The sequence below is a fragment of the Haliotis rubra genome, unplaced genomic scaffold, assembly GCF_003918875.1.
Source record: "Haliotis rubra isolate DU_JTF1 unplaced genomic scaffold, ASM391887v1 Scf209, whole genome shotgun sequence".
NCBI classification, from domain to species: Eukaryota; Metazoa; Mollusca; class Gastropoda; order Lepetellida; family Haliotidae; genus Haliotis; species Haliotis rubra.
In genome coordinates this window covers 1,249,095-1,265,411 of record NW_025766103.1, presented here as the reverse complement: position 1 = coordinate 1,265,411, position 16,317 = coordinate 1,249,095, and the positions used below count along the sequence as shown (strand labels likewise).

The window sequence follows — 16,317 nt, the reverse complement described above, 5'->3', positions numbered from 1 at the left end:
ATCAGGCGGGTCTCCAGTGGACTGTTGGATCACTGTATGTGGTAAACTGCGAAGTGATTGACATCTATGGCAACTGGCAGTGGTGTCTTCAATAGTCTTGTCAAGATCCAAGGCATAGAAGTAGCGCTGTATGACCTGTTTCATCTGGTGATTGGTCGGATGATTGAGTTGAATGTGCAGGGCAGTCAGTAATCCGCTGACAATTTCACGCGGTACAATGATCCGTTCTCTGTTAGACGTGAAAGGCTCCTCCTTGACAACAACAAGTAAGCCGTCCCGCGCAATGGAAGCGACCTGTAGGTAACGCTTAACGGCCCTGATGTTAGTCAACTTCTTGGACGGACGTGTACCTTGAGTGAGATGGGCATGTGCGCCGAAGATCACTGCACTCTGACTGGATGGATTTCCAGGCAGCTCTGCTTGTGAATGGTAATCTTGACTCTCCAGTGATAAAGTCCTGAATGGAAGTGATACGGACAACCGAATCTTCCGTACGAGCCACGAAAGAGCAAATTTGACAAGTAGGTTCATGGCAATCTGGTGCATTTCTGCTCGCAAAATCCGAAGGCAGGTTTGCGGCACCTGCAAGGTGACGAATAGATGCTTGATGGTGGCTCACAATGGAGAGGAATGTGTACACTCGTGGACTGGCAGAAAATTCTCCCCTGCACAATTTCTCAAAGGCTTGCACACAAGGCTTACTGTCAGTGAGAACACAAGTCTTATGCTTTGACTGGATCATGTAAGGGCTGAAGTGTTTGACAGCTAAAGCGATGGAAAGTGCTTCTATTTCACATGGTAACCACTTCACTTGATGACCTCGGAGCTTGGAGCTGAAGAAACTAGCAAGGAGAGGCTTGTTGTTTCGAGTAACATAGAGGGTAGCACCAACACCCTGTCTCTTAACTGAACCATCGGTGACAACCCATAACTGGTCACCAGTACGTGGAAGAGTGAGTACACGACAAGTTGAGAGAGCCCTCTGAGAATCCCTGAACAGTTGGATGAGATCTTCAGTCCAATGTATTCGATCAGTTGACTGCTTTCCGGCAATAGCATCATCAAGGGGTGCCAGGATAGATGAGCAGTTGGGAATAACTCGTGCCAGCACTTTGTATGTCCCTACATAGGACCGGAGTCCTTTCACTTTCTCAGGAGGAGCACAAGCAGACAATGTAGAGATCCGGTGAGGGCTTGCAGAGATCGTACTGTTTCTCCAGATCCAACCGAGGATGGTTGTGGATGTGGGTGCAATAATGGTCTTCGATGCAGAGAGATTGAGACTGTTCTTGTGAAGAGTCTCCAGTAGACGTTTCCAGTTGCTGTATAGATCATCAAGCGAATTACCACCACAATACAGGTCATCAGCAAGTTTTACTACCACCCCTTCTTCAAGTAGGTCGCCAAGTACACGGCACATCAACTCCTCCAACGCAGTCTCGGATCCAGGCATGCCCATTGCAGATCTTGCATACATTCGTACACCTCTGAAAGGGGTTGCTACACCACAGAACTTCATGGAGTCACGAGCTAAAGGTATCTGGTAGAAGGCATTGGTGAGATCCGTGGAAATGAGGAATCGCCACTGAGCAATCTGTCGTAGAGTGGAATCAACATCTGGGAGAAGTGATGGTTGGGGCTTTGAATATCGTCCGACATCTGCGAAAGCTGTAACTAAGCGAAAGCCGCCCTGAGGTTTCTTCACAAGAAAGGATGGGTTAAGGTACTCAGCAGTTACCCCAACATCTTCGGGTCGAACAAACACTCCTTTAGCTTCAAGATCGTTGAACTTGGCTTGCAACTCTTCAAGTTTATCTCTGGCATACTGGGGTACTCTACCTTTCCTTTGAGGAGGCAACACAGGGCCCATGTTGACTGCAGCATATACAGGACCAGAAGCTCCATTATAACCTTTGAAGTTGGGATCAAAGACATCGTCATACTCATCAAGTAAGGTTCTGAACTTCTGCAGTGTATCTGGGGGTAGGGCATGATCCGGATCCAACTTAACAGCTTGAGAGAAACCACTTTGCTGCTTCTTCTGGAGCGACACATTTTGGCTAGTGATGACAGAGTCTGTGGGTTGTACTTTGTCGGGGGCATCTACGACATGTCTCACCTGGCAGAAGTGTGCATGTTTCAATGACAAAGGCCCATCCGTCAGGTTCGGGATGCGTATCCGTCCGCAGACACTGGGAACGATGTCAACCTCTGGCCAGTTTTGTTTCCCGATGGGAGAGTTTTCAACCCTAGGTTCCAGGGCGAGATGGTCATCATGTGTAGTGAACTCCGGTGGAACTTCCAGCTCGATGTAGTCTCCTGGCCAAATAGTGGTGGGACTGTTCGCAGCTCTGAGGACTTGAGCGCGTCTAACGGTGTGTTGATCAAGCTTTGACTCCTTCCCTGAATGGCTGTAATCTACGATGACACGTTCACCTCGAAAGATTTGTCGCCTAGCGGGTCTGGCATAAACATCATTCAATTCCATAAAGGGAATGCCTGCTAAAATGTCGACATCCAAATCCTCAACAACAAGACCCTCGAATGTGAATTCTTCCTGGCCACGAACGAAGACAGCACTAACTTCCCCCCCACAACTCTGAGGGGCGAAACACCATCTGCTTGCCTGGCTGACTGGGTGCTAATCTTGACGTCAAGATCCAAGTTCTTTGCCACAGATAACTTCACCATGTTCCCGGTGGCACCACTGTCCAAGGTAATGCGTGCCAAGTGATGTTGGTAAAAGGTATTGAGGCAGGGGGACTGAGATACTTGGACTCTCATCACACCGACTGGTTCCTCATATTCTTTAACGTCGCAGTCATCATCAGGGGTTTGGTCATGACTATCGTGGGAATCGTCCTCAAGGGCAAGTACGATCTGTCGAGCCTTAGCTAGATAACGTTTATCACTAGCCGGAAGGTAACTGCACTCACTCAGAAAATGGCGATCAGGTCTGTCAGCCAACTTGCACAAAGGACAAGACTTGTCAGTTTTCTTGTGAGGGAAACGGCTTGAGCGAGAGTGTTGCCGTTTGTCCTGAGTAGGGAATGACGTTGCAGTTCTCATAACTTTCATGTCCTGATTAGTCATAATTTCATCTTGAATTGGAGGACATAGCTTGAGAGATTTCAGGCTTTATGGATGCAAGGGTACGAGAACGTAGTTCAGTGCCATAGCGTTGCTTAACCAATTTGGGTAAGTCCTTATGTATGAGGCTAAGCCACGTGAGCACAATAAAGTTCTCAAGAGATGGGGATAATTCTTCATCTTCAATGATTTCTTCTCCATGGTGTGTGATATTACCCCCAGTCTTCATCAAGTTATCTTCAACGAAGGCAACCAGACGCTGGTAAAGGTCTTCAGGACGCTCATCTGGTAACAAAGAAATGTTGGCAAAGTCCAGAAAATGTGATCCAGTTGACTGAAATCCGTAATGTAAACGTATTTCCTGCCAAATGTTGCTGAGAGAGGTTGACTTCTTGACAATGGTGCTTCTAGCAATAACAGGGCAATAATTGGCGATCTGGCCAAGCATAAGTTCAAGCATTGTCACTTTCTGTTCAGAAGTACGACGAATGGCTATATCAACATCATCGCCATCGTTTACAAAACCACGTCGAGGGTTATCACGAGTTTTCTTCGTCCAGGTCACACCATCCACCAAAAAGTGTGCAAAATTCTGGTCTAGTGACAGAGTGTAATGGAGATTTTGTTTCCAGTTCTCAAAGGAATTAACAGTCTCAGATTTTGTAAGACATCATTGCTTCGTGGCTCTATGTGTTACACCATTTTGGCAGTTACAACGATCACACGTGCTATCCAACCAATATGCTGACTGACTGACCGTTTACGTTTTTAGTAGTTACCGGGAAGCGTAGGTCATGTAGTTAATCCATATCGCTGCCACCACGCCAATGGAGAAGGTTCCGCCTCCACGATAAACAGCCAGGACACGTGCAATCAAATCCAAACACTTTATTGTCGAAGCCAAGGCGACACACAGACAGACCGAAGAACCGAACATAAAACTGGGAAAGCGAGTTTATGTTTAAGGGAGATAACTCTAAGAGTCATTGTGTTAACTCGCTAATAACTAACTGCCAACTGGCGTGTGTTTTCTCACTCTCTCGCTGTCTATAGATTTATCTAATGTATTTATCTCTCTGTGTGTATACACACATACATACGTATTATATATATCTATGTGTGTGTGTGTGGGGGGGTTCCTCCTAACTCTCGCTCTCTGTCTCTCACTGTCTCTCTCTCTCTTTCTCTCACTCTCACTCTATTTCTGTGTGTATATGTGTGTTTACATTTCAATAAAATGTTAACACAACACGAATTTCCCAGCAAAGCGTTTCAATTTATCTTCGTGTTGTGTCATTATTTTGTGGATTTCGTTACATATGCACTACAGTACACAGCTGAACTTCACCCTTATATCTATACAGATATTCTCTCTCTCTCTCTCACACACACACACACACACACACACACACACACACACACACACACACACACACACACACACACACACACACACATAGATATACATGCACATACTTTTCATTAAGATTTAAGTTTTCCGAAACCTGACAATAACGTTAGGTCTCCTTATGCCTGGGCCAAATGATCAAGGGTGCATGTATACGTCATGTATGTCACGTTTGGCAGTTGTGTCAGGGTAACTTAGTCGGATAAAGCATGTCTTTGTTTCTACCATTACCTACCCCGTAACTTTACCTCTTCATTGCAGGTTCTGTGTGCCCAACATCCGATACTGAAGGTAATTGTTTACACTTGACCGATCGCAAAGTAGACACGATTTGTGCATAGTTTGTAATCAAGATGTCGGCCTTACCTCACAGAGAAACTATTTCGGTGTTATAAAGACTTTGCTATCTATAGATTGTGTGTGTTTTTCAATGAAGGCTAAGATTTGTTTCCTTGTTCATATACATATTGTAAAAGGCTTAGTTATTAAACAACTACATTTTAAGAAAAGAAATGATTTGTGTGAAGTAATAAAGTTTGTTTAGCGGTTTTGTTCATGTATTTTCTATGAGAGAACTATCACATTTGCGTGTATACCTTCAAACATCCAACATGTCGTTATGTGTATGTGTGTTCGTCAAAGAGAGATAACTCCATTCAAATCTATGTACTTCGGACTACTGTATAATTCGGACTTTTTAGTCGGTCCGAATTAGACAGAGTGCACTGTATGTCTAGCACTCGAATAGCGTTTCTATCTGTTGATAGGATCTCAAGTTGTCAAGCATAAGTGCACATAGGCACGTATTTCGTAACATATTATCATATAGTTTAGCCAATGCTGTACAAATACAATATGATTGTTGTAACACAATTGTATTCTTGATTGATTGCCTACAAGTAAGCAGTGGAGGAAATGCACTTTTTTAAGACAATAGCTGCGTTCAACCGTTCCCACCGCCCTGCAAGGCAAGCTGACATGGATATAGCACTGCTCATTGTGTGTAGTTGCGTGTACACATTACAACGAAGAAGCTTGACATGCGATATAGGGGTACATATGAGTCATACCGGTATGGGCGTGTGTTCCGGTCTTTTCGTGTGTAGTTGATCCCCGTAGGTGCATTGTTACTCATTTCAGACTAAGATGTCATGGGAAAAAGGCTGTTCAGGCCATATTTGAGTGAGTGAGTGAGAGAGTGAGTATAGTCACATCGGCAATATGTCTGCAATATCGTGACTTTAACAATTTACAAATTCATATTAAACGCAATTAAATTATAAAAAAAAGCTGTCGACGAAGGATAGTAAAATAACTTGATTATCACAGATAGTGAATTAAAACTAGCTTGTGACTGTGAAATTAAACAAATTTTATGCACAATACAATAAAAAAATCAGGCTGGTGATCACCAGCAACTGAAGGTAGGTCGTCATACCAGGGACCATGGGGACTTACATTACCTTTGCTACCTGCATGGACCCAAGCTGAATTTACACCATCCCTCCAACCACTGGTGATTGGACATAAATATAGCCATACATGAAAATCACACATATACTACGAATAAATTGTGGTACGAGGAAATATACGTTGAATGTTTCGGGACTTACCCACTCTTTCAGGACAATAATTGTACAATGCTTTAACCCCCTTTGAAGATAAAGCCTCTAACAATCTCACTTATGAATTTACTCTGCCAATTGTACAATGACATTCATCTATCTACAAATTATATCAGGATTTTTTCAATGTATTTCACAATGCATGCGGCTGCTGAAAAAGTAGTTGTTTGTGTTTACTGTCCACAAATGTTTTCTTCACGCCTGATACACGTCAGTGTGTGTTGTTCAATCGGAGCAGGATGGTTGCAATCAAACAGTCCTAGTCGACCAATCAACATATCCGTCTCCAGAAAACCCAGCAAATATAATCAGCAGAGATTTACATAATGTTGTATTTGGGATAACAGTTTCTCGGTGAAGTACAGATTCTAGAATTTACTACAGAACTCCAGTGGCCGAAGCTATGAATACACACTGACTATTCGAAATCCGAAATAAACCATAGATTACATTTGATCAATTTCTGATTTAGGGCATTGTGTATTCGTAGATACAAGATATATGAAAATATTTTTTTTCCTGAATGAATGATGCATTTCACGTCTTGTCCGGTTCAAGTCACTACATTTATTGAAAAACATTACAGAGATAATGCAGAATATTATATTGTTCCAAGAGGCAGTTTTCAAGAAGATATTATATAACATAACCATTACAACGACAGTGTTGTGGCTTCGAACCAACATTTATGGATGGAACCTTATGAAAATATAATTTGTTAAATGAATGAATAATGTGTTCAGTAGCACAGCAAAAGCAACCCTTGTTACTTTATGCCACCCGTAGTCCTTCCATTACTTTAATTTTAGAGAACATGGCGGTTTGTCACTTTGATTTTAGAGAACATGGTGAGGTCGATGTGCGTCAACGGTCAGCTGTTTGGGAAGAAGGTTTACCTGGACACCTCCTACTTCAACACCCACATGGACATGTGCACGTGTTCCATCACAGCCACGAGGTCAGGGGGATCCGTCAGCTTCACTTTCCCCGTCGTTGACGAAGACAACTGTGACGCAACCATATCTCTTTCTGCATTTGCTTTCATAAGAAACTGTTCGTCTGGTGGATCTTACAGTGGCTTCCTGGATGTGAACACAACCGTTGATCTCAAGCTGGAAGGGTTAGGCCCTGTTTCCCACTGTATGCTGGTTTACACTGAGGCCGCGGGTGAGTGTCAGTGAGTGAGTAAGTTTAGTATTACGCTGTTTTTAGCAATATTCCAGCAATATCAAGGCGGGGGGACACAAGAAATGGGTTTCACACATTGTACCCACATGGGGAATTGAACCCAGGTCTTCGGCGTGACGAGCGCACACTTTAACCATTAGCCTACCCCACCGCCTCACATACTAATTGAAACACTGCAAATAATTTACAGCACATGTTGACGATTTTGAAATTTGCTTTAGGGGCATTGCACGTCTCAGTGATTGTTTTGACTTGATTAAACATACACTTTTATGTTGTGTCTAGGTGTTTACGTTCATGGTTACACGTCTATATTTACAGAGATGATGTTGTCTGTCTATTGTAATGAAGCAACGACAGTAGCAACTCCCACGGCAACTGAGCAGATAACGACTACACCATCAGGTGAGCTGCGAAATGTTTCCACCTCTCATCAAAACTGTGTCTTCATTATCATGTCGGGTATAACCGATCTACCTTCTTACCGCAGTCGTACCGCCCACGACGTATTCCCCTACCACGCAGGGGACGTCGGCTGAACCTGTGTCCTCACCAACATCCCAGATCGTCACCACAGAGCCGTTGTCGTCGCCAACATCGTTGGCCGTTCCAACTGAACTACCCGACACTCCTTTGCCAGTAACAGAAGATACTCATTGTGGGCATAATTTGTTTAATTCCAACTGAATTATAGCTGATTACATTAATAATTTGATGCTATTTAAGATGTTTAGCGAGGCGATTCCGTTCCTATTGAAATTGTAATACTCTCATGAATTTCCGTATCAACAATTCACTTCGTGCAACCGTTCCAGTTTAAAATAACTTTGCTGTCAATGGGGTATCTAGCAAAACGATATCATGTTGTGTATTTCATTTTCATTATAAACTGATGCATGTACTGTAAGTCTCGACTGTTTCAGTGGCCGTTTGTCCCAAGTCCTCCATACCAGGTGAGATGTGAATTGGGGGGCTGCTTGTAATATTATCCCATATCTATGATTTGTCATACGGGGTACATCTCATTGTGTCGTGCTGTTCTATAATAAACATAACGTCGAGGGGTTTCCAATAAAAAAATTCAAAGTACCACAAAGACACAACGTACGCACTATCAGAGTCAATCGTCTAATGGATCAGGACTTAGTGAGTGAGTGAGTGAGTTAATATTTAACGTCACATCGGCGATATCTCAGCCATATCGTGACGAAGATCAGGACTTATGTCGTAATTATCAGGATTATATTGGACATATATTCATCACTATAGGTACATTTGTCAGTAATGTAACGTTGGCAGTTTAAGTTCTAAGATATACCGTTCCAATATGCTGCAGTTGTTGGAATGTGTCGTTCAGAGGTACAGCAAGGCACGAGGATGTATCTGGACTCTACTGTATTCTCGGGACAGTTCTCCGGGTGTTCCTGCAGCCTACGTGTTGTCAGCACTGCTGGTGGCTCGGTGGATATCTACCCTGCAACTATAGACCAAAAGAACTGCGAAGCAAAAATCAGCATTGACCTCCTTAAATACAGCCTAGATTGTCAAAGTGTACCTAATCACGTACAGCCATTCCTTCACAGTAACGACAGCTTGGATTTAGATATTTCCGGCCAAGGTGCTGCAAGATATTGTTTACTGATTGAAACGAAAGCTACAGGTGCGAAACAAAATATTATATAAAAAAGTGTAATTTTAAAGGATTCAAGTGGTTTGAATACACAAGTACACGCATAGATAAGCAAATACATAAACGAACGCCACAAATGAAGTTACTATTTTACAGTAAACTAATAGTACGCAACACAATATATAAGTTATAAGATGTGCAACGTGTAATCACCGTTTTTCCTAATATTACCTTAAGCTTAAAGATCAAGAAATCAACTTTTGGATAATTTTCTGACACTAGTCTTATCAGAATTCCAGAAAATCACAGCAAACGCCTTGTGCACACAATGAGATTTGATAAATTGACATCGATTGTTATTAGAATCCCAATATACAGCCAGAATTGTTATTTTAGATATCTTTAAAAAAATGACATTGTGTTTGCTGAAAGTAATTAGAAGTACTGTGATGACGTTTGACAAGGTACATAGCAGAATAGAGTCACATGAAAAGGTGATCAAGGATAGATCTAAACCGTGTGTTTGCTCTGCATATATACTGCAGAGGTAAGTCTGCAGTTGGAATGTTCCCCTGGGGTCCCTGCCGAGGTATCACGCACAACAACATCATCTACAACAAACCCAACAACACCGTACGTGGCAACTTCCCCATCACCCACGATCACCTCCACAAAGCCGGCATCTTCCACCACGGCTCCGGTCACGTCTACAGAGTCAATAACCACTTCTCCATCAGTGACACAAGGGAATGATTGTAAGCATCAGTTTTATAAATTAGTGTTTGTTGATTAGGTAATTAAGTGTGCAGAATGCCATCGCAATAATAGACTTGAACAAGGATCACAAGTGTTGCCATAGTATGGTTCCATCACACTTGTAGATGCACATACCGAGCACACTTTGTGTCCCATCCACCGTATTTACTGACAACAGCACTTTGCGTTCGGTAGCTGTGGGGGATACAGTTATGTGCTTTTCCTGCTTTTAGCACACCATTGTTACTTGGCATATTTGATATTGCTGTTGTCGCTGACGTCGTGTAGCCATTTTCACTACATATGACCTTGAAAAGTGCTTATCCTTTGTGTTGTAACGGCATGACATGATTTACGATTATGGCATCCGTTGACTGGATATGATTACAAAATAACAAGAAAACAATATACTATTTTGCATGATTTGCAATCACTACGTCTTGAAATCAATTTGACAAAAACTCTAGAATTTTCAACACAGTCTGTTAAAATTCCATTTCTGTCATTGATGTTTTATTATGCTGGAGTATAGATACATATACAAGTTTATGTATAAATTGAATTATCTATAAGCACTCCAAAACATATTCTTCTTATCAACTTGCTGGAATATAACTGTCTCATCTACAACTTTTATGCTTTCAGTGGCTGTTTGTCCCCAGGCTGCGATACCAGGTGTGCTGTATGATGATGATGATGATGGTGATGGTGATGGTGATGGTGATGATGATGATGATCTGTTGTGTGCGCTCTGTGCGCTAGCAATTTGGGCATTGGGAGGCATAGCTGAAGAAATAAGACTTGAGTCTGCTTTTAAATGTTGTCACATTGGGAGCAAGTTTAATGTGGTCTGGAGGTTGATTCCACAGTGTTGTATCTGTCTATCACTTATCAGAGATGTTTGAAACGGGATTATTTTGAAATTTAGCAATTTATATTGTACTTTCTATAGGTTTAAACTTCACTGAATCTAATTTGTAGATACGTCATAAGTGTGACATTATGTAACTTTTGCAGTTGAACTTCTAATTCAAAACGTTTTTCAAATGTGTTGTATAAGAAAAGCAAGATTTATGAATGTCAGTTTCTTTATTGTGAAAAAGCACACACTCCGAAGCGTTTTGTTATTCACAATAAAGAAGTTGACATCCATAAATCTTGCTTTTCTTATGCATTCCACTTCTAAGTGCCCCAAAAGATTTGAATTTGTTGTAGTGATTGGGATGTGTCGTGAGGGGATCCAGCAAGGCACGAGGATGTATTTGGACTCCACACTGTTTTCGGGAGACTTCTCCAGATGTTCTTGTAGTCTTAGTGTTGTCAGCGCTGCTGGTGGGTCCGTGGACATCTACCCTACAACTATAGACCATTCCAACTGCAAAGTCAGCATGGACATTGACGTCCTCAAATACAGTCTGGATTGTCACAGAAACGATGATCAGGCGCAATCATTTCTTCATAGTTCCGACAGTTTAAGTTTGGACATTTCCGGTGAAGGTGCTGCAAGATATTGCTTACTGATTCAAACGAAAGCTACAGGTGAGTAGAAGAATATATTTGATAAAATAGTCTGTTTCCAAAAATATTATTAATCATCAATATTGCTGCGTAGATAACCATGAGATCAAACAGGAACATATTTTTATAGATGGATTTGAGGCACGCATAGTCAGCATAGTCCACACTGGTCCACACAGTAAATCTCTTAAGTCGTACTATCCCTTGAAACAGAGGACAATGTGTTCAATTTGAATGTCGATCGACAGAAGTGAATCATAAGCACAGAAAGTCATAACAGGGTAGAATTAATGGTGTTATTTAGCATGCATGGGATTTATTCTTATTAACCTTTATTCCAGAGGTAAGGTTGCAGCTTCAGTGTTTTCCTGGAAGGCCTGTTGGGTCCGAAAATATGACAACATCCACGACTACATATACGTCAGAAACACCATATGTTACAACGGAAGTAGCATCCACCCCGACGCCTACACCATCCACAACAACGTCCACAACTACTATAACATCCGCAACTTTCTCGACAACGGAGTCACCGGAAACAACAAGCCGACCGACATCAGCAACGACAAGTAGGACAACTACCGTCACGTCAGCCGTACCATCAACGTCGCCAACAGAGATAACTGCAGCACCAGTAACATCTCAGACTACGACGACCACGATGATTTCTGATAGTAGTAGTACAGAAAACATAACTGTAATTGATGACAAGCATGCAACACTACAGACTTTTCCTGGTATGTAATATTCTACAAATGATAACTTTTATTAACTAAACCACAACTACATCAGATCGGTTTGTTATTTCATACAATGAGTTGTCCCGTTTAATATACAGTGTATTGCGTTACGTCGTTTTAACGATGCAAGATAACATCAAAACAATGTATTACAATTTATATTGTATCGGGCTAATCATACATTAATTTAAATCCACTGCGTTTCTATTTACAGGTGTTAGATACCTATACCTGTAATTCGGTTTCAAATTGATTGATGGTTTCTAATTATAAGCATATTCCTGCTCTTTCACTTACCCAACACTAAAAAATGGCAAATGACAGGGTGACAGGGTGTCAAATGTCAAGTCAAAGTCAAAATATGTTTATTTGTATGTAAGGCCACCGGCCCATATACAGCGGTTACAAAGAAGGTTCTTATTTAGGAGGATAACAATTGTTTTCTTAACATCATAGCATGATGGATATACAGTGATAATCTTTTTAAAATGGAGACATCGCATGAGGAAACAATTTTGTAAAATGCTGCATTATTACTTCTGATTGTAATACAGTTACGGAGATAATCAGAACGGATTTTATCATAGGCTGGACATTCAACAACAAAATGTAATTCGTCTTCAATGCCATTTTTACAAAATGGACATGATCTATAATTTCTATCAATGGATAGTCTTCTTCCTTCATTTACTTTTAAATCTAATAGCCCCAATCTAAATTTTACAAGTAGCAGTCTCAGATTCTTTGTAGTCACGAGAGATAAATATCTTTCTGGTTCTAAAAGTGACTTAAACTGTATGTAACAATCAAAACGGGAGCTTTCTTCTAACCTTGAGTGCTATTCTTGTTGAAAAATACATATACAGCGATCTCTAAACTGGTTCAGGAAAACATTGACATTACAGAGGGTGTCACAGAGCAGATATACTGAACCACAAAATAAATGTCGCACTGATAGGGGTTTCTTAAAGCATATACTTTAATTCACTCTAATTAACAATCAAATAGGAGGACTGAGTTCAAACTTGACAATTATGGTTAACACATTTTCAAGAATCACATTTTGAGTTCACACAAACAAATCACCAAAACTGGTACCATTAAGATACCCCAAAGTCAGTATCGTGTGTTGCCTCTATGGGCATCGATGAAATCGTTGCATCGTCTGTACATGGAATGAGGTCGATGGCCACAGGCACTTGGGTCCATACTCTGCGAAATGCCTGATCGAGTCCAGCCGCAGTTGTCTGGCTTGGTTATAAGCCATTCAGTCTTCTTTGAATCTCGTCCCAAAGGTGTTCTACTGGACTTAAATTCGGACTGAGTGCAGGCTATTGTAGGGTTTTGATGCCATGTTGTCTTAGGAAGTCCAATGTTGCTTTGGCAATGTGGGCACGACCGTTGTCTTGCTGGAAGATGTGATTTCTGTAACGTCCAAAATGTGGTACAACGTGGGTTTTTATGATTTAATAAATATAGCGAGCAGCTGTCATGTCATTTCCTCATCCTGGACCAAGATTCTGGAACACCACGGTGTCAACTAACTGCTCAGACCGATTGCACCCCTAACTATGATGCTTGGACCCACGAGTCTCTTTCAACAATACACTCATTGGAAAACATTTCACCACGCCCTCGCCATACCCTCACTCTGCCATCGACTGTCGAAACACAATATCGGTTTTCATGAGAAAACAGCACAGTTCTCCATTGTCGATAACCTCAATTTCGATGATGAGTTGCCCATTTGGGTGGGTTTTGGCGATGATGAGCGGTGAGGACAGGACTACGATATGATCTGTGACAGTAGAGGTTTCTTCCGCGCAAACGTCGACGCAATGTATCGGCACTGATGGGTCTGTTGTGAGTCCCAATGGTCTGGCGTGCTGTTTCCGTCGCTCATGGGAAGCGATCCTACAGATGGTTGCGCACAGCGTGTCATTATTGACGTTGTGATGTTACTGAAGGTCGCCCACTGCGTTGACGGTCTTGAATGCTCTTAGAGACCTGATACCACTCCTGCTGTCCTAACATGAACATTAAAATGATTGGCTACCCTCCGTGCAGTCTGGACAACCTGCAACCGTCGCACGACTTGGTTCCTCTGATCTCTCGTAAGACGTGGCATGGTGGTTGTGTCAAAACAAAAATGATTTCAGGTGAGTTTGGGACTCGCTTTCGTTGGTAGGGTTGTCACGACATGCACGTGCATTTTCATTTTCACGAATGTCATACGGAAACTCTTACCCTGTCTGCCTTTTTTCGGTGCGTTTGGTCGATATGCGTTTTCATCAGAAAACACACTGATATTGGTAATAACTGTCAATTTGGATTGAAAAACATGTTAAGAAAACGTTACAAACATAATAAAAACACCACCTTGCAAAAACAAAATTTTGCATTTGGTTTTGCAAAGCGACGTTTCTTTTGTGGTTCAGAATACCTCCGTAATGTTTGCATTGCGTTGAAAAGAAACACTTCCTTCTATGAAAGTGTCTCTCGTGATCTTTTTTGGATTATTCTGATGTTATCGTGCCCCTTTTAAAACGGTATGTGGTGTTCATTGTTTTCTTTCTGAAAGGAAAAAGGTCACTATGAAATCATGGCCCTTTTTCATATTTGGCTGAATTCCAAACACCAGGGCGGGCGATTCAAGCATTGCCCATTGTTTTCACAGAGATAATACCTTGAAATCGAGATTTAATTTTATATAGCTGTGCGAAAGCTTGCTAGTTAAAGCCGAAGACCTGTGTACAGAATGTAAACTTTAAAACATATTTGTTGTCCCGCATGATATTGTTTGAATGTTGCTAAATGTGGCGTAAAATCACTCAGTCATTTTGAAAGTAAATGCCATTTGTGTTAATGACGTGACTGAATGAAACGTTTCTATGCGATTTTCAAGTGTTGGAAGTTACTGCCGGGGTGTCTGCAGGAGCTGTGGTACTGCTGGTGATCGTCGCCATCTTACTCTGCAACAGGTTTGTAACAGCTGAACGTATCTCTTCACTTACATTCACATACAAAGGACTCCCTCTATAATACATACAGCCTTACACTGCTGTGTCTAGTGTAAACAATTTTAACACTTAGAGCTGTCTGAAGTTCGACACGACTGCAAAATGATAAATCATATTAAATAACTTTAAGTTATATTCAATAACTTCGGGACAACCGTACTTCAACACACAAAGGAGATATTTTTTGAGACAGAATGTTTTCTCTGGAAGACGTTTCTAAGCAGATTTCTTTTCTGAATGGATAATGCTTTGAAGAAATTCATAATGCTTTCATTTGCTTTGGACCATCCATCCATCCATCCATCTATCTATTCAGTGTTATTTGTATATTTCTGAGGATCATTATAGAAGTTCTATTGAGGATCATTACAGAAGTTCTGTTTGTGTCCAGAGGTTATCACGAGCTTTCCCCCTGCACATTCCTTCAAAATCGGCGTAAAACCATCCTGTTTCATATAAAGCGACAAAGAGGTCTGACTGCTTTGCTTCACAATGTACTATGCGCTTACACTATTGCCAATAAGATGAAAACATATTACACGCTGCAAAACATTGACAATTCAGCACAATGTTCTATTGTAAAAACAATGATACAGCGGGACGAGTGAATCGATATGCACCCGTTTGTCAATGTATCGTTACATATTAATTTTGTTCTTGTAGATGTCAAAAGAATCATCGTGGTGATGAGGAAGACGAACGGAAGCAGCCAATAGCGGGCTACGCTAACTCGGAATATGCATCCTCAAATGTGGCAGTGCTGAACCCTTTATACAGCGAAGGCACAGAGGAAGAGCTTTCTCCAGAACCTGGATCGATTCCCGAGGAACAAGAATATGACGAATCCTCATCTTCTTCAGAGGGTCCGCCCAGCCAATCTGTTGATCAGGCAGTTACTGAAGTACACACACAACAGGTGGAACTGACCTATGCCTTGGTCAATAAACCAGGCAGTGGCTTTTCTGACTGTTCGATGGCACCTGACACCAGGAAGATAGAAGGTTCTGTGTGTGGGCTTTACAGATTGTGAATGTTTTGTGATACAAGTGGAATTTGGACTCTTCAGTGCGGATGGGAAATATTTCAACAAGCGATTTGAGACCTTCCGTGAAGACCATGGTATATTTATGACATATATTTGTCGCACTAATTCAGAGTATCAATAAAATAGAGGTCCTGTTGTAACTCATGCTACCATTGAGAGCAAATTTAAATTTAAAACCCTGTGTCCTTGAATACTAATAACTAATATTTTTATTTACTTCCTAACGCCTTGTTGAGTGTATGTTACACATATTCATTGCCTACTTGCCGTCCCTCTATAGAAACTGAAGCATGTTCA

General features: G+C 41.5%; 1 protein-coding gene and 1 long non-coding RNA gene across 2 annotated transcripts; both read left to right on the top strand.

Moving 5' to 3' along the window:
- The first annotated feature begins 7,632 nt into the window (after positions 1–7,632).
- Positions 7,633–8,264, top strand: LOC124276414. Its single transcript, XR_006898539.1, has 3 exons — positions 7,633–7,716; positions 7,802–7,969; positions 8,235–8,264. It is a non-coding gene; the product is annotated as an uncharacterized LOC124276414 (long non-coding RNA).
- A 2,223-nt stretch (positions 8,265–10,487) lies between these two features.
- LOC124276427 (cell wall protein DAN4-like) lies at positions 10,488–16,317 on the top strand. The gene is made up of 4 exons (XM_046712077.1): positions 10,488–11,236; positions 11,557–11,952; positions 14,861–14,936; positions 15,639–16,317. Exons 1-4 carry the CDS (start codon positions 10,744–10,746, stop codon positions 16,003–16,005), a joined length of 1,332 nt encoding a protein of 443 aa, XP_046568033.1. The 5' UTR covers positions 10,488–10,743; the 3' UTR covers positions 16,006–16,317.